This window comes from Cannabis sativa, chromosome 3, assembly GCF_029168945.1.
Source record: "Cannabis sativa cultivar Pink pepper isolate KNU-18-1 chromosome 3, ASM2916894v1, whole genome shotgun sequence".
In the NCBI taxonomy this organism is placed as follows: domain Eukaryota; kingdom Viridiplantae; phylum Streptophyta; class Magnoliopsida; order Rosales; family Cannabaceae; genus Cannabis; species Cannabis sativa.
In genome coordinates, this window is record NC_083603.1 from 18,162,061 (window position 1) to 18,182,918 (window position 20,858).

Sequence of the window (20,858 nt, forward strand, 5' to 3'; positions counted from 1 at the left end):
AAGCAAATTATTTAAATAATATATCTATATTAGTTTCGTTAAAATCTTTTTTATTTAAAAATTATGTCAATTTTTTTTTATTTTTTTATGAGTTGTTGTGGGTTGCATGGTATATAGATTTTGTTGTATGGTATAATATTATTCTTAGATGATATTTATTTTTTATTTTGATATGCATAATAGTAGTATATAATTTTATTAGCATAATAAAAATATTTTAATGTATGTATATAATTTTATTGGCATGTTACATATATTTAATTATTATTTTTATATATTTTGATTGTATGATTCTTTATTTTAAATTATATTTAATTAATTTTTATTTTATTATATACAATGGTAGTATATAATTTTGTTATCATGGTATATATATTTTAATTGTGGTATATAATTTAGTTAGTATACATATATATTAATATACAATACTAAAAAAAGTACAATTTTTTTAGTAATATATATTTTTATTATTATTATTATTTTTTGTATATATTTTTTGGTAAATGATATATGTATTTTTTGTTATACGGTATATAATTTTTTAAAATAATATTTAAGTTCTATTTTCTATTGTACTTTTGTTGACATGATATATAATTGTATTAGCATCCTATATATTTTTATTTTTATTTGTTGTTATTATTATATATATTTCTATTGTACGATATATATTTTCTGTTATATGTATATAAGTTTTATCATATAATATATCATTTTATTTTAGATAATGCATGTTTAGTTTTTATTTTATTATGCATAAATGTGATATATAATTTTTTAATATGATATATATAATTTTTTTTAATAATATTATATTATTTTGTTTATTTTTTATTGTAGGTATATACGTTTTCTTGTATGGTATATGGTTTTTGTTGTCTATAGTATATCATTTATTTAAGATGATATTTAGTTTCTATTTTATTATATATAAATTTTTTGGTATGTATTCATATTTTAATAGTGATAGATATAATTTTGTTAGCATGATATATATATATATATTTTGAGTATTAGTTTAGTACTATTATAATTTTTTTGTGATATATAATTTTATTACTACGGTACATTAATTTTCAGTAATACGATATATCAAATACTGCTGTATATATTTAATGATCCAATATATTTATTTATTTTTGTTACAATATAATAATATACAATACTAAAAAAAATTATATAACTGAATTTTATTATTATATATTTTTTTTTTAAAAAAAATATGTGATAAATGTATTTTTTATAATTTTTATTAGCTAATTTATTATATTTGGCAATTTTCTTAATTTTTTTAAAAATAGGACATGTACTAATTTAGTTCCAAATTTAGGGTCATTTTGCATCCCAACCCATTAAAAATAAAACTTTTACGATCTATAATAACAGAATGAAAACTTGTTGTTGTCGTACACAAATTTACAATAACAGAACAAAAATAAAGAAATTTTAATTTTAATTTAAAATAATTTAATATTTTTTCATTACATACGTATTTAATTATAAATGAACACTTCTTTGATAAAATAATATTAAAGAAATTAATTTTTTTTTTTGGAAAAAACTATGTATAGGTATATATAACATTAATAATATATAAACCCTTTTTTATTTTCTTAAAAACAAATTAATCAAGAAAGCTTATAATATATTATTAGATATTTGACTCATACTTTATATAAATTTAATAGTAATATATGTATGTATAATTATATTTAAAGGGCATTAGTGTAACAATAGCTAAAAAAATTTAAAAGTCAAAATCTTAAATTTATTTCAAAAATTAAATAATAAATATATTACCCAATTAAAAAAATTAATTTTTTTAAAATTAATATTTTTAGTTAAATTTGTTTAATAACCATCAATGAGTAATACCCATCGAGAAGTGTTCTATATATATATACTAGTAAAAAGCTACGTGCGAGGCACGTATACTAAATTTTATGTTAGGTATTTTTTATTTTATTTAAAAGTTATACACTTAAAAATTAAAAAAATATATATTATTAATTATTAGGTAAGATTTTTATTATGTATATCTAAATAATATTATTTATAATTTTGATAATTAAAAATAAATATTGGATACAATATATTAGTTATGAATAATATACATCTCATGTTCATCAACTAAATACTATTCATCCCATGATGTTTACAATAATACTATACATCCAACAAATAAAATAAGGATATTTATTCATCTGAAGAGTATAGACTACTAATCCATGAGCAATACAGATTAGGCAAACTTGTAACAACTTCTAATAATGATCTTAAAATCATTTGAGTAGGGAACTTTGAAAGTAAAAGCAATCATAGTTGTAAAATCTTGGTAACAGACTGCAATCTATTATCATCATCAGCGTCACGCAATTTGTTTTCAAAATTTTTTATACTTTTTCTAAAAGCTTGAAGGAACAATAGTATATTAACTCCAGATAAATAAACAATATGAATGGAAAATAAAAATAATGAATAAATAAATATTATTGTAAATTTATATTTTATTTTCACTATAGATAAACAAAATAAGCATCAATAGATGAAATTTATAGAAAACTAAACACTTCCAACAGAAAAAATTTAAAAAGAAAATGTAAAATAACTTGTCAAATGTAATTAGTGTCTCAAGTAGATCCACAAGCAATTAAAAATTTAATTATTTAAATAACTATTATAACTCCAATAACTTTATACCTCAAATAGTTGATAACTTAAATTATGTCTATAATAATTTAATTTAACTATTTTACATAAAAAGATTTAATTATAGAAAAAGAAAATGATTGAAAGGAAAAAACTATTTTTGCGACTTCTGCATTGACTCTTTGCACAATGGCATCCTCTGAACCGATTTTTGCAGCTCTTTGAGCACCTGAAATACACAACCTAATTATATCAATTGAAATTATATCTCATTCATCTAAACTCTAAAAGCCATACCTCGCAAATTTGTTAGTTATATATTTAAATATCAAGTATAATAGCTCAGCCTTGTAAGTCTAATTTTATTATTTTTGCTTACTGTGTCAAGGCATCACTTTAATTGAAGTGCTGAGCCACACAGTGTAAATGACCTTCATAGTTTTTTATTGGGGCTTTTTCTCAACTTGAGAAAAAGCCCTCAATTTAGGTGCTAATATTTCATGTTTGTCAAGATCAAAGGAAAATTTAGAATTTAGGTACTAATATTTCATGTTTGTCAAGATCAAAGGAAAATTCATTTATTGTGCAATGAGTGGTACATAAGCCTACGAGCTATGTTCCCTTAGGGTCCATACTGGGTATCTTCATTAAATTCTAAACTCCCCTTTTACTTCTAAGCTACCTACATTCAAGATAATTTACTCCCAGCTCACTTCTCAATAATTCTCCCGTTTGTAATATTACAGCCAGTGAATCGAATCCCTCAGAATCGATGGAGATGGCTCTAAAATTGAAGCGAATCGAGTCGGACGGCAGTTTTGCAGCTAATTGTTTGGGGATTCCCTCTATGCCTTTGGCGGGAATTGTGCTATCTCCAAGGGCTAGGCTCTTGAAGATGAAATCGAACAATCTGGAAGTGGTTTCAAGATCCCGATCGAAGAAAATTCTTCCAAAGAATGGTCGGAAGAATCTTCCGATGATGGATTCAGAAAATCCGATGCTTCTCAGAAGCTCCATCGTAGATACCTCATTTGCAGTCATATTGCTAATATCTGTATTTGAAACCATTCAAGTTTAAAAATGTTGAAACCCTTCCGCATTTAATCAATCTTAATTTGCGTATTAATTTGATATCTTTAACTGTGAGCGTATTAAAGTTTGTTTATTTTCCGATAAATATGTTACGAAGGGTTAAAGAATATATGACTGCGAATATATTAATTTTTTTTTCCGATAACTGTGAGCCTTTTATATTTTATGGTTTAAATATATGAGATTGAAATAGTTAATTTATATTTTAGGGTTAGAAGAATATTTGTTATTTAATGGTATATTCTGTTAAAGTTAAAAATTCAAAAATATTATTAAACCAATAATTCTGTTACATAGACCCATCTTATATAAAATAGATATTTATATATATATATATTTTTGCTGAATACTAATACTTACTTGACTGGTTGTTTCTTTTTATGTTACTGAAAATACAATACTTGACTAGTTATTGTGTAATTTTTTCTTTTGCAAGAAATATGCCAAATATATATATCTTTATATATTAAAAGTGTCTATGTAACGTTATTTTTTGGTTTAACATAATATACTTAAAAATAAAAAAATATTCTGTTAAATTTAACAATTAGGTTTGATCCCCGTTAACAAATAAACTCAATAATTAAACCAAAAAATTAAACAATCTTTTAAATATTAATAATCTCTTTTTAAATTAAAAAAATCATCTTAGCCACATATCTCTCTAACAAACCTGAATATTAATATTTTTTTTTATTTATTTTTTAAAAAGGAAAAATCTTTATATATTAAAGTTAACCTCACGTTATCTAATGTTTTCTCTGGATAAGCATAGGAAGCAGAAATACCACTTCTATCTTTGTGTGATTGCAGATATACCAATTCTGTCATTGACCCACTTTTTAGCTTTATAAATGGAGATGTTCATATAATATTAACACTTTACAGAATATTTATAGATATAAACTTACATTACAATGCTATGTTAAAAAAAGAACTAAATAGAATAATCTACTACTCCAATAAAAAATTTATTTACAATTTTATAATTACACTAATATTATTTTTAATACATTATTAAATAATATTTCAAATATAAATATTTAATTTTTTCAAACAAAAAATTTGTAATCTTTAAAAATAAAATACATTCAAAATCTTAAAAAGATCAAAATCTTAAATGAAACTAGCAATACGTGGCTCGGCACGTACATTCATAATGTGATTTCTAAAATTTGTAATTTTTTTATTTATTTTTTAAAAAAATCTTTATTTTTTTGATTCCGATGCATAATGTGATGTTATTCTTTTTAATTGCTTTATTAATTTCTTTTCTATTCTAATGTGAAGAAATTTTTGGCAATAGAGAGTCATCAAATTAGTCTAAGTGTTTGCACGCCATAATCTATATATCTATCTATAATATAGGTCATTACTCTTTTTTTTAACCTATTAATTATACAGGTATAATTATTAATTTTAATTGATGATAAAATTTAATTTTTTAATTTTTCTATCATATAAGGATAACTATTTTTTTTATTGTAATTATTTTTTTCACTATGATGTTTGTAGATATTTTTTTTTTGACTAAATAATTATTAAATATTAAATTGATTAATTAAAAATATCTGAATCATATACCATTTAAATTTAAATTTGATTAGATTTAATTCTGTATCTACTTTCTCATTATTTGTAATTGTTCTAAATCTGATCGTGTAAACTCATATATTAAACACAATACTCCACCTTGAAACCGTTCTCTGTTTTTTTTTCTTTCTTATTGGTTGGTGTTAATTCGTCCCGATGATTCAAGTGTCATGGTTTAGCAGAAATACCATTTCTATCTTTGTGTGATTGCAGATATGCCACTTGTTGGGTTTTATGCCCTAAATAAAACTCATTTCAATATAATCAGATTTACTTATTAATATAGATCAGAAACAACATTTAATGTTGCATGGTTCACATGATTTATTTCATGATTATATGTACATAATGTATAAATTCATCTGAAACCCTTTTCACATACTTGATCCTGTTTATTGTGCCGTCAACACATTGGAAAGTAAACATGACTATGTGAATAAAGTTTCTTAGATTTATCAGACATAGGGTTTTACTGATATGATAATCTACAACAGAGTTTACTTGCATTTGGAGAAGTGCTATGTTCTTTCCAGAGCATTGGTTAAAGTAAAGCTCAGGTTGGATGCATGGAGTATGCATCGGAAGGGACCGATATTGAACTTTGACTTAGATTTAATTAAACTTACCGTAAAATCTATTCAAGTCAATATCGCCTAGTTGATCCTAGATCAAATGATCTTAATCCTGTTATGATTAGGCTCAATCTTGAAAGGCTATTCGTGCTCCTTGAATTGTTAGTTAAGCCTACCTTTTGGTCAGGGTGATACGTACTTTTTGGGAACACGGTAGTGCAATTGAGTGGGAGCGCTATCATAAACATGGAATCTAGCTTCTATCTGGCGAATAGTAAGCAAAGGATGATCTCCTTCGAGCTTGACTAAACGAACATAAATGGTGGAGTACTCATTTCACATAAGCTGAAATATCATTTATACGGGGTCAAGTGTTTTAAGGAATAAATACATTGTAGGGTGTAACGGTAATTTAATCCCTTTACAGTGTAGATCATTCATATAGAGGATCATTGATCACATTAGGATTATAACAATGGATAACTAATGATGTGTCTATATGGTGGAACATATAGGGCATTCTATATACTGAGAGTGCAATTCTAAGTTCTATGCGTGGATTCAACGAAGAATTAATAAGTTAGTGAATTTTAGTGCTAAATTCTTGATCTACTTATTGGAAGCTCGGTTATATAGACCCATGGTCCCCCCACTAGTTGAGATAATATTGCTTGTAAGACTCATGTAATTGGTTTTGATTAATCAATTATAATTCTCAAATTAGACTATGTCTATTTGTGAATTTTTCACTAAGTAAGGGCGAAATTGTAAAGAAAGAGTTTATAGGGGCATATTTGTTAATTATGATACTTTGTATGGTTCAATTAATAAATATGATAAATGACAATATTATTTAATAATTATTTATAGTTATTAAATAGTTAGAATTGGCATTTAAATGTTTGAATTAGGAAATTGGCATTTTTGAGAAAATCAGATACAAAAGGTGTTAAAATTGCAAAATTGCAAAAAGCAAGGCCCAATCCATTAGTGTATGGCCGGCCACCTATTGTAGTATTTTAAGTTGATTTTTTCATTATTTTAATGCCATATAATTCAAATCTAACCCTAGTAGAATGCTATAAATAGATAGTGAAGGCTTCAGGAAAAACACTTCTTCTGATTCAGAAAAACTGAGCCTCTCTCTCTCCCTATCTTTAGCTACCACTTCTTCTTTCTCTTCCTTTGAATTTCGAACTACCTTAGTGTATGAGTAGTGCCCACACACATCAAGTGATACCTCAATCATAGTGAGGAAGATCGTGAAGAAAGATCATCAGCAAAGGAGTTTCAGCATCAAAGATTCAGAGAAAGAGATCCAGGTTCAGATATTGATAATGCTCTGCTACAGAAAGGAATCAAGGGCTAGATATGTGAACGGAAGGAATCATTATTATTCCGCTGCACCCAATGTAAGGTTTCTTGAACTTTATATGTGTTTATTTCATCGTTTTAGAAAGTTCATATTTAGGGTGTTAATAAACATACTTGTGAGTAGATCTAAGATCTTGGTAAAATAATTTCCAACAACTGGTATCAGAGCATGGTAATTGATTTACTTGCAAGAAATTTGGACTTTAAAACGATTGTTTGTATGTTCTTTGGATGGTATCATGTTGTATTGAGTGTTATTTGATGATTGATTGATGTTTGTGAAATTTTCGTGAAAAATGATTGCGATTTTATCTCTGGAATTATTTTTATTGGATAGTATGGAAAAAATTAAGCAAGTTAGCCTTTTACAGAACTTAATTTGGATTTTATTTGAATTAGTTATGATTTTTTGAAGATTTGAAAAAATCGGGGCTGTGCTGATTTTTTCCTGCGATCGCAAATCTGTCCGTACAGTTTCGAATTTCTTTTGTTTTTCTTCGATTTTTCATGCTTTTTCATAGAATTAACTTCCAATTTTTTGTATAGTTTTGTATTTATACTATTACTATTCCTAATTCAATTCTAATTATCATTTTGAATTAATTTAATATTTTTTAAATTTAATTCAAGATATTAGTGTAATTTGAATTTGAATAGAATTAGTATCTATCTTCTTGCTTAAAAATCTATCTTATTTTTAAATTTGATTATATCTTATTTATTTTTAAATTTAAGGTCAAATTTTATAAGATATTTATAAAATCTTTTAAGATATTTTTTAAGATATCTTATCTTTTAAGATATTTTTAATTATATCTTATCTTTTAAGATATTTTTTTTTTTTAAAATTAAATCTTTTTAGATATTTTGACCATTATTTAAATTTAAAATAAGATATTTATAATCATGTAATTTTAAATAGATGTAAGATATTTTGCTAACTTTTAAATTTTGTTATTTTATTTATTTAAATTAAATTTAAAATCTGAAAAGATATTTCATTTATCTTTTCTAATTTTTATTTAATTTTTATTTTTAAAATAACATTTAATTTTTAAAAGTAGTTAGCAAATTTTGAAATGATATTTAGGTTGGTTGAAACCTATTTTTTCGAAAAAAAAATAGGTTTAATTTTTAATATATTTTTTTTAAAATTTCGAAATTTAAATTTTATTTCCGAAATTAAAATTTTTTTTAAATTTTATTTTATTTTTCGAATATTAAAATATTTTTTAATTATTTATTTTTCGAAATTATTTATTTAAAATTAAATAAATCCTACTTCCAACTATCCAGCTAACCTTGTTGCAGGAGTATGTGGTTTTAGCTTGTATGTAAGTTTTTAAAACCTATTATTACTTGATTGCAAATAGCCATGGTTACCTTTTGCCAGATCTAATGATCTGATGGCTCCCTTGGTCAAGATAGTAATTTGTAACAGGTATATTTACAATCTTCTTTCATCTGTGTATGACCTAGCAACATGATAGGACCCATCCAAAGTGTGCCTGTGTGAGCCTATGTGTTTAATTTAATTATAGATACATATAGGTTAATGTTGCTAAAATAAATTATCATAGTTATTGATAGAATTTATTTAGGCCCATTTAGTTTTTGGGCCTATTCAATTAATAACAGTTGTTCTTATTAAGGTTAAATTCCTCTGTTTTGGGCCTTAAGTGAGAGTTGGGAGCCATAGAAGTGCGTACGACATACTGAACCCAGCACCCCTCACACAAACCACCCCAATTGTGAAGGCCCATTTGCCTGATTTGAATGACTGTACTAGGTTAATTACACTAGTTTAACCTAATAAAATTGATTAGCAACATAATTAATTTCATTTATTTTGAAATTAATTTAAGAAAAATATAGTTTAAAGAATTTTTTATTCTAAGCTAAACTATATGTATTTTCTTGTATTTAATTAAATATAGAATTATAACCATCTAGATTCTTTCTGGAGCTTAATTTAAATTTTTCATTAAATATTCCTATTTAAGTTGATATTTAGTTATCTACAACTAACCAACTTAAATCTGAATATCTTTTGAATTTCAAATTTCAAAATTAAGTTGAGGAATTTTAGGCATTGGTTATTAAGATTCTTTAGATATTTTTAAGTTAATATCTTTTCAAATATTAACTTAAAATGGAATATTTTCAAATTAAGTGGTTATAACTTAATTTTTGATATTTAATTAAATTTAAATTTGAAAAATATTTAAGTTCTAGATTTTTTCTAATACAACTTAAATTAGATATTTTTTCAAATTTTGTGGAAAAGATACTTAGTTAAATAAGATATTTTCTAGATAGTTATTTCTAGACTACTTATTATTTCTAATATTAAATGGGAAAATATTATACATTGTGAAATTAATTATTTTAAATAATTAATTTTGGTACAATTTATTTTTTCCTAGTATTAAACTAGAGATTAATAATTAAGCCTTCTCTACACTTAATTATTTATTTCTTGAATTTAATACATTTAATTAATTTGAAAATTAAATATCTAAGTTGATTTTTATCATCATACTTAAATATTTCTTTTTCATGACATTTAATTAAATAGAAAAATTATTTTTAGTTGAAATTCATTTTTTTTTTCAACTAAATTTAAATAATTTTCAAAATATATTTTTTCTTTATTTTATTAATCAATTTTCGAAATTGCATTTCTTAAATGCTAGAATTTCGAATTTTATCTTGAAAAATAGATTAAGTTGTAAATTAATTATTTATTTTAATTAATTCTTGGATCAACTTAAATCAATGATTTTTTTCATTTATTGATTAATTTAAAATAAATTGAATTAAAGTATATTATTAGAAATTGAATTAATTAGTCAAAGAAAAATCTAGATAGATGATATTTTTGCTTGAAGTATTTTTCTAGTGTATTTAATTAAATAGAAAATTAATATTTAAGTTGATTTTCATCATCATACTTAAATATTTGAAATTTTTCTTATATATTTAATTAAATAGGAAAATTATATTTTTTGTTGTAAATTAATTTCATTAATTAATTTTGGGCCAACATTAAATTAGAATAATTTTTCCAGGATTAATTTTTTTTTTTTTATTTTAACATGCATTTTCGAAAATTGTATTCTTAAATACTTTAATTTTTCGAAATGCAATATATATTTATAGAAAATTAAATTTGAGTTGTAAATTAATTTAAATTAATTTTGTAACAACTTAAATTGAATATTTTTCCAAATATTTATTGGAAATTATTACTAAGATGGAAATAATTCATGTTATTTTTATATCCATCTAAGTAAAATTTATAAATATTAAATTAAAATTTATATTTGGAATTTTTCATTCTAAATTAGAAATTTTAATTAATTAAATATATATATATTTAAAATAAATAAATTAAATAAAGAGAATCAAAGAAAATACAACTCACTTTAAATAATGAGCTTGATTATTATTAAGATATTCGATCTCCATTGTGGGTTTTACACCGCGTTTGTTTTAGTGAGTAATCCTCCCTAATGGAGGAACGTTCATTAGCAATTTCGCACCGTTTAACCTCGCATGATAAGTAGTTTGTAAGTGTTTTGTATGGTATAGATCACCCTAATGGTGGCGACCATACTTGACTTGCAAATTATGAAACAATGGTGGAAGCTCATAAGATAGATTGCCTTGACTCTCGCCTAAACGGGACAACGCTGAATTCCAATCTTGATCGAATAAAAGGTTGCTAGAATGTTTAACATTTTAGATGAGCTGACAACTCTATTCAATGGATGATACTTTGACTCTCGCCTAAACGACATCGTATCGGTTGTTGAAAAACCTTGGAAATTATTTAGGATTGTATGTTTTAGTATTTTCACTTATCATTCCTACTTGCTATATGCTTATAATTTCTGAATTGTGTATGAATTTATATTGAACCATGTTATTTTCTGTTATTAAGTTGTAGTTTAATTTCGAATCTTCATTGTTGGTCTAACATGTTTGTTTTTCTAATGAGATAAATCCCTAATGGATTTTCACCATTAGACATACATAATAGTGTAAGATCTCGAAAGATAAATATTGTATATGCAACATCTAGCTGTTCATCAATTGATGACACCTTAGACTAGTATTTTTACAATATGAAACAAGAAGATTACATAAATAAGATTACTTTGTCTCTCGCTAATCGAAGCATCGTTGGATTCTTATTTATAAACGAAATTATCCTAATTCCTCTTAGCTTATTCATTTCGAATTAGCTCCATAATATATCATTGGATGAATGGTCTATAAATCATTTCATGTCATTATATTTTCTCTTAAGAAATTAAATGACGCTTATGATTATAATCCCGAAATTCTATTCCTAATTGATATAAATCCTCAATTTTAGAAATCTCCTACTTGTATGGGCAAATCTGACTTAGAGTTTGTATTAGTAGTGGTGGTCCAAGATAGAATTACTCATAATATTTGGTATAAATTTAAGTCTTTGACTTTAATTTTAGAATCCAAACAGAAATTTTATTATATTTCTAATTCCAGAATACAATACAGTTACACTTTCTCAAGTGTTTAATATCCATCTTATATTAATGGATTAAAACCGTATGGAATATGAGTTAGGTATTCTGTGACCAGGATCCACTTGCAGTATTCTAAGAACTCTTTGATGTAACTAAACTTAAGTCATCAAAAGACACTACCACATTTTTTTAATCTATGGCATTTGTATCTTGTTCATAATGGATTTGACAAGATCAATCTCTGCAAAGAGTTAATATGCCTATATCCACTGAAAGTAGTTCATCTCATTCGCAGATGGATGTACATTCAGGGGTGGATATGAGTTTTTCGTTGTATTCTTCTAACGATAACTCTAGATTATACCTTTTAGCAAAGAAATTTGAAATGTTTGAAAAATTTCATTAATTTCTAGCAATGGTTAAAACCATTAAGGTAAGTGGTTAAAGATCTTGCGAACTGATAGGGGTGGAGAAATAGTTAGTAGATATGCAGTTCAAAGATCATTAAATTGATTTTTGAATTATATCCAAACTTACCTCCCCAGAAATTTCGAGTTGCATATTGATGATTAGTTACTAGTCGTTGCCTAATTCCTTCTATGGTAATACAATTTCAGAATGATGTAATGGTTGTATACTTAATGTAAATCATTACTAGATTCATGGATGACCTAATCAAAATCTTAAGAAAAGCTAGAACTGTTAACTATGGTTTGTTAGCTATTCTAAGTGATTAGGGGTGGACCATCCCATTGTCAATAGATAAGAAAGTGTTTGTTCAAACAAATACTACTTTTCTAAGAAAATGATTAAGTCTGAAAAACAAGTAGCAAATAAAGGAGATATTTAATTCTTGATTCCAAAAGTGTTCTATCATCTTATATAACATATGATTATCCCACTGCCTCTATTGTCTTGTCACAACCAAAGAGGTTAATACCATTTAGTTTTCTTCGACATAATTCACGGTACCTTGTCGTAGTGGGAGAGTTTCTAGGAACTCACCTTCTTATGACTTGGGAGATACTAGTGATTAAAAATCCATTGTGAGTTTAAACAAGTAATGGATTGTCAAGATAAGAAACTAAGAAGAAAGCCAATAGAACTATGGTTTAATCCATTCACATGGAGTAACCTAAAGTTTTCTATTACAAGGACATAAAAGGAAATTTTCGTTTATAAGTCCATTCAATGGACTTAACAAAACTTCCTGTTCCTAGTATTATAGGTTTGAGTTTATCTAAACCTATGGCTTGTGGTATACCTGGTAATTACTTACTCTAATGCAAGCAACTTACTTTAGTAAGATGCTGAAGCATTTTCTTTCTAATGGCAATCTATAGAAGCTTCACAACTTCTTAGGTATAGATTTTATTTATCTAAGGAAAAGTCTTAACTATTCCAGAAAAGATAAAGCCATGAAAGAATTTCTTACATCAACAGTGAGAGGTCTTAGATATGCTTTTGTATGCCTTAGACCGTACACTGCTGTTGAGTGGGAGTAATGAGTAGGTATCAGATTAATCCAGGAGAAGAACATTGGAAGACAATCAAGTAAATCCTAAGATAAAGAAGAGGAACTATATGTTAGTCTATAAGGGTGTGTTTAAAACTCTTAGACTACACCATATCGGATTTCGAAATTTGCCTATGTGCTAGTAAATATTTTTGATAAGATGGTGATTACTCTGGGGGTGGAATAGTGATTTTGGAGAAGTGTAAAAACCTATCTGAAGTCTCTAGGTCTACCAGAGAGAGACTGAATGTTAAAGCTGCAGGAAAGGTACTTATTCAGTCTAAGGAAAGTTCTATACATTTTTGGCATCAATCCAAATTGCCTTAAACTACTAGTGTTAATTTCCTGATTAACCAAATGTAGTTGCCAAAGATATAGAATCCAGTATCCCAAGAGAGTAGACATATAGAGAGGAATTTCACATTATCAATGATTTTGTGATTAAGGAAGAGTAATGGTGGAGAAAAGGTTGTGGTTAATTCAACCTTTCAGATCCTATTACGAGGAGTTTACTACTACTACACTTGATTTGTATATCAAGGTGTTGAGATTATTTGAAACACACTTTTTGTTTTATATTAGTGCAAGTGGGAGTTTGTTGGGTTTTATGCCCTAAATAAAACTCATTTCAATATAATCAGATTTACTTATTAATATAGATCAGAAACAACATTTAATGTTGCATGGTTCACATGATTTATTTCATGATTATATGTACATAATGTATAAATTCATCTGAAACCCTTTTCACATACTTGATCCTGTTTATTGTGCCGTCAACACATTGGAAAGTAAACATGACTATGTGAATAAAGTTTCCTAGATTTATCAGACATAGGGTTTTACTGATATGATAATCTACAACAGAGTTTACTTGCATTTGGAGAAGTGCTATGTTCTTTCCAGAGCATTGGTTAAAGTAAAGCTCAGGTTGGATGCATGGAGTATGCATCGGAAGGGACCAATATTGAACTTTGACTTAGATTTAATTAAACTTACCGTAAAATCTATTCAAGTCAATATCGCCTAGTTGATCCTAGATCAAATGATCTTAATCCTGTTATGATTAGGCTCAATCTTGAAAGGCTATTCGTGCTCCTTGAATTGTTAGTTAAGCCTACCTTTTGGTCAAGGTGATACGTACTTTTTGGGAACACGGTAGTGCAATTGAGTGGGAGCGCTGTCATAAACATGGAATCTATAGCTTCTATCTGGCGAATAGTAAGCAAAGGATGATCTCCTTCGAGCTTGACCAAACGAACATAAATGGTGGAGTACTCATTTCACATAAGCTGAAATATCATTTATACGGGGTCAAGTGTTTTAAGGAATAAATACATTGTAGGGTGTAACGGTAATTTAATCCCTTTACAGTGTAGATCATTCATATAGAGGATCATTGATCACATTAGGATTATAACAATGGATAACTAATGATGTGTCTATATGGTGGAACATATAGAGCATTCTATATACTGAGAGTGCAATTCTAAGTTCTATGCGTGGATTCAACGAAGAATTAATAAGTTAGTAAATTTTAGTGCTAAATTCTTGATCTACTTATTGGAAGCTCGGTTATATAGACCCATGGACCCCGCACTAGTTGAGATAATATTGCTTGTAAGACTCATGTAATTGGTTTTGATTAATCAATTATAATTCTCAAATTAGACTATGTCTATTTGTGAATTTTTCACTAAGTAAGAGCGAAATTGTAAAGAAAGAGTTTATAGGGGCATATTTGTTAATTATGATACTTTGTATGGTTCAATTAATAAATATGATAAATGACAATATTATTTAATAGTTATTTATAGTTATTAAATAGTTAGAATTGGCATTTAAATGTTTGAATTAGGAAATTGGCATTTTTGAGAAAATCAGATACAAAAGGTGTTAAAATTGCAAAATTACAAAAAGCAAGGCCCAATCCATTAGTGTATGGCCGGCCACCTATTGTAGTATTTTAAGTTGATTTTTTCATTATTTTAATGCCATATAATTCAAATCTAACCCTAGTGGAATGTGAAGGCTTCAGGAAAAACACTTCTTCTGATTCAGAAAAACTGAGCCTCTCTCTCTCCCTATCTTTAGCTACCACTTCTTCTTTCTCTTCCTTTGAATTTCGAACTACCTTAGTGTATGAGTAGTGCCCACACACATCAAGTGATACCTCAATCATAGTGAGGAAGATCGTGAAGAAAGATCATCAGCAAAGGAGTTTCAGCATCAAAGATTCAGAGAAAGAGATCCAGGTTCAGATATTGATAATGCTCTGCTACAGAAAGGAATCAAGGGCTAGATATGTGAACGGAAGGAGTCATTATTATTCCGCTGCACCCAATGTAAGGTTTCTTGAACTTTATATGTGTTTATTTCATCGTTTTAGAAAGTTCATATTTAGGGTGTTAATAAATATACTTGTGAGTAGATCTAAGATCTTGGTAAAATAATTTCCAACACCACTTCTGTCATTGACCCACTTTTTAGCTTTATAAATACAGATGTTCATATAATATTAACACTTAACAGAATATTTATAGATATAAACTTACATTACAATGCTATGTTAAAAAAAGAACTAAATAGAATAATCTACTACTCCAATAATAAATTTATTTACAATTTTATAATTACACTAATATTATTTTTAATACATTATTAAATAATATTTCAAATATAAATATTTAACTTTTTCAAGCAAAAAATTTGTAATCTTTAAAAATAAAATATATTTAAAATCTTAAAAAGACTAAAATCTTAAATGAAATTAGCAATACGTGGCTCGGCACGTACATTCACCTAGTATATATATATATATTTATATATAGAGAGAGCAAGATTATGGTAGGGCTTAGTAAAAGTTCTCGGTAGGGAAACTTTTTAACTATTGATTTTAGATCATGTGATCATTATAATATAAAGTGTATACTAGAACTGCTTGTATACAATTAAAACTTCATATATATTATTATATATTTATTTTAAAAAATAAAACAATAATAATAATAAAAAATTTATTAATTTTTATTTTAAATTATTATTATTTTTTTTTTAAAAAAAAGTTAATTTAAATTATTTTTATATAAATATTTATTTTCAAAACATTTATTTAAATATATAGTTGTACTATAATTATCTTTCAAACTAAAGGGGAATTATCCCATATACTTTTTTTTTTTTTTCAAATTTACGGTTTGGGTTTCTAAAGTAGTTTCTCCGATAGTTTCTATGTGGGTTGCTATACGATTTTTTGTTACAATTTAGGTTGCAGCGCTAGTTGCAATAGGAGTTTCTATGTAGAATTCCGTAAAAATACAAAAAAACTGTTTTGAAGTATAAAAATGAAAAAGTCCCTTTAAATTTATTTGCTTTCTTAATTTTTTTTTTATCAAGAAAGATAATTTCTATTAATCAAACTGAGTCAATTACATTCACAAGGGGATTCCCATTCAAAAGAAAAACTTAAAATCTTTTTTTACATTTTTAAGAATAATTTTATCTACGTTCATCAAACCGCTCAAACCGCCCGCACCGCAAAAAAATACAATTTGAAATTCTTCGTGGTGCGATCGCAGTTTGAATTTGTCCTAAATCGCGGGGTGCGGTGCGGTTTGCGGTTTTGAATTGTTAATATGCGGTTCAAACTACACCGCCCACTAATTATTGTATTATTGAAACTTAAATTTTTTTTCATATTTATTTTCAAGTCTTATGATATTTTTGACAAGTGTTGCTCAAACTTTGTTGTATTTGTGATAGTTTAATTATTGGTGATAGTCCAAACCGCGGAAACTGCAAAAATTGCACCGCACTATTTTTTGCGGTGCGGTTTCTGCAATTTTTTAGTTTCGTCGTGCGGGTGCGTTTGGGAAATTAAAAAAACTGCATGTGTGGGTTGGTTTGAAAAAAATAGTCAAAACTGCACCACCCGCACCGTGAATACCCTGATGTTAGACAACTTTTTTTCATGTACAAATTTAAATCTACTTTTGAGGCACTCTTTAATGCTACTATCTATACAAACTTGAATTTATATATTTTTCTTATTTATACATAAATTTTAGTTTAGCCAAATACCATAAATTACACCTGATAATACATTCTTATGAATATAATATATTTTTATGACATATTCTAATATATATTTTTTTAAAATTATATGTATTTTTTTAACATATATTTTTTTCAATAATAAAAAAAATTAAAATAAGAAAACCCTTAAATTAAAGTAGAAAAAAAATCATTTAATTTAATGCATATATACAGGACATATATAAAATAACCGTGTCTTGGACCAATTTTCTACTTCCTTTTTTAATAAAAAAAAATTGGCTATTTATGAATACAACATAATTTATGTGCATTTTATTTCTTCTACTTTTGATTGGTTTAAATAAATTCCTCATGGCATGAGGAAGAATGCGCCGACCCTACATTAGAATTTCCCTATGTATATTATGCTGTCGACATGATGACGTTAATCCTTAGCTCCAATTTTTATTTTTTTGATAATTAGCTCAAAATTATTTATTTATTTTAAATAATGACCTTAGCTCAAAGTTAACTATTTTATATGATTTGTTTTGTCTCACAAGATAGCTTGAGTAAAAGTCAAGAGTATTCACAAGCTTCAAAGCACAGTTGCATTTAGGCTGCTGAATCGAGTAATTGTTTTATTTGTGTCATAAATTGATGATGTTTATTGATTTCAATGTTTGTCCACTTCTATACTGAGAAGTTAGTGGACAAAATTTGTACACAAGTGACACTAGATAGTCTGACAACCAAAAAAAAAAAACAAAATAGGCAGTGGAAAGAAGCTAAATATCATCATATAGGAGAAATCATTACAGATTCAGTGAACTATAACATTTATGTTTAGTAACCACTAACTCACTCATGAATTTATGTGGAAGAACTTGATGAGTTCAGAACCCCATTTGCAGGTTTCTTCTTAGCCATATCAGATTGATGATCATTATCAGCAGTAGTAGGACTTGTGGTGCCTACTTTGAATTTCTTATAGATATCACCTTGGTAAAATTTTCTTGTTCTAATAACCAAAAAAAATGACACCATGCTTCCAAAAAGAGCAGCTGCACTGATTATGAAAAAAGCCATTCTATAACACTGAACACCATCACAAGTCAAATCTTTCCCATCTTCCCTTTCTAGACCTTTGGCCTCTAATTGCTTCAAAGCTTCTTTATCATACAATCGACCAGCTACCAACACGTTTAGGATATAAGCCCCAACTGGGCTTGCCAAACCACCTAAATTGTACAAAGTAGCATAGTATTTGAGCCCAAAAATCTCTGATATTATTGCAAATATCAAAGGCCATTGAGCACCAAAACAAAATCCAATGATCACAGAAGCGAAATATAATGAGTAAGGGACTGCCAAGGCTATCAAGATATGGCCAACACAAGCAAAAAGAAGAACCAAAGTGAGCATTAAGGGACGAGGGAACTTGTACTTGGTTAAAAATACTTCAGAAGCAAAACCAGAAGCAACTCTTCCAAGATAGTTCCAAATGCTTACGAGTGAGATAAAAGTTGTGGTGCTGTGAGTTGGATATCCCATCGATTTTCCGATCTGTCCCAAATTGTCGATCAGTGTCAAAGTCCCACCAACACCACAGATTGTAGAAATAAACAAGATCAACATGTCTACACTGAAAAGAGCTTGTAAAATGGTGTAGTCTTCGCCTCTCTCCGGCGGGTTGAAAATGTTTTTACACCAACTTGAGCCTTCTTCTTGGGAAGCTTCTCGACTAACACCTTCATTACTAGGCTGCGCATCAGCTAATTGAACAGAAGCATGATTATTTTGAGGTATGACCACATCTTGCAGAGGCAGAGTAGTTTTGGCTTTCCAAATACGGTACTCTTCTCTTATGACAATGGCCAGAGGTAAAAAAACCAAGAGAAGAACAATAATTGGAGATGTTGCCACGTACTGAACTCTAGTAAACTTCAGCTTGTTCTGTATAATAATCAAAACCATGAGAAACCCAGCAAGCCCAAGAGAAACATAAAGAAGATTATAGAAGACTCTGATCTCATTCGGTTGTCGAGGCATCTTAATTATCCGAATGATTCTAAGAAAAACGAAGTTAACAGCAGCAGGAAGCCAAGCAATCAGTAAGATAAGAGCTTTAGTATTATCACCATACAGAGCATGGTAGAGTTGTGTTATGATAGCTCCACTAAGCCCAACAAAGCCCTTCAACAACCCCAGAACACTTCCTCTGTTTTCGGGGAAATTGTTGACAGAAGGGACCAAAGCTCCAGTATTTGCAAAAGTCTGAGAGTTAGCTCCAATACAAATGTAGAGACACATGTGCCACACTTGGGGTTTCGGTATTCTGGACGTGACGGCGAGCCAAATCATGAAGTAGCCGAAGAAGTTCATGACTACTCCGACGGAGAGGACCACACTTGGTGGCATGACCTCGTTGAGTAGCCCTGAAACCACACCAACGTTGGCACCTAAGTCCTTGAAGAAGCTTATGAGATTGAGTGTTGTTTGGTCGTAGCCTAGTGAGTTTTTTATGTCCGAGGAATAAAGTCCGAACATGTAGGTGGCACCTGCGACTGACATGACCAGAGTTGAAGCCAAGAACATGAACCATCGGCCGAACAGTACTTGGGAACCCAAGCTACGAAGCTGATCAGTACTCCTCCAGCCATGGCTAACTCCATAACCACCCGATGCCTCCACCATTTTAGTAAGCTTCAGCTAAGAAATGAGTTAGTTATATGCGTGTGTGTGTGTGTGAAGCCTATATATAGATTTTAAGGAAAAGTTTCATAGTGACTTGTTAGTTGACTAGAGAGGTTTGGATCTATAGGAAGGAATGAAGGGTGAGAATACTACAAAATAGAGAATAATGAAAAAAAAAATGAAGAAAGAAAGAAAGTGGGCTTTATCAATAATAATTCATGATGTTATCATTATTATTTTTGCTTTTAAAACTAAATAATTCATGATTTTATTAAAAAATTATATTATATACTATTTTTTTTTTATTTTTACGGGTTAAGTTGTTTCTATAATTATTATAATTATTAAGTGAGTTGTTAGAGTTGCGATTTAAGTTACTTTGTTGTCGTTAGTGCTATGTAAAAATTAAAAAACTCTATTTTATTATTGTTATTTTTGCTGAAAATAATTTTTTTTCAACTAAATAATTCATTATTTGATAAGGCAATTAATACAGGCTTTGTCGTCCATGAAATTTTTGTGGTGTAACTCCATGAAAACGATAGAACATTTTTAGTTTTAATTTGTTTTGTTTTTATTTTTTGATGCAATGATTAAATAAGAAATATTGGATTGCTTTATATATATATGTACATATATATTGATCTTTGGTCATTGAGAAATTTGGTTTTTTTTCATTGTTTTGACACAGGGATTCAGTTTAGAAAGGGATAAGGACATAGGGATTCCTTTTGGGAGTTATTTTTTACTGTAACGTTATTCTTGTTTTAAAACTGTTTAACGAGTATGGGTCCAACTTTAAAACATGATAGA

At 27.5% G+C, this 20,858-nt stretch overlaps 1 protein-coding gene across 1 annotated transcript; it reads right to left on the bottom strand.

The window, feature by feature from the left end:
• Window positions 1-17,987: 17,987 nt before the first annotated feature.
• Window positions 17,988-20,258, bottom strand: LOC115708651 (protein NUCLEAR FUSION DEFECTIVE 4). The gene has a single exon (XM_030636631.2). The coding sequence runs from the start codon at window positions 20,043-20,045 to the stop codon at window positions 18,222-18,224; it is 1,824 nt and encodes a 607-aa protein (XP_030492491.2). The 5' UTR covers window positions 20,046-20,258; the 3' UTR covers window positions 17,988-18,221.
• Between the last annotated feature and the right edge of the window lie 600 nt (window positions 20,259-20,858).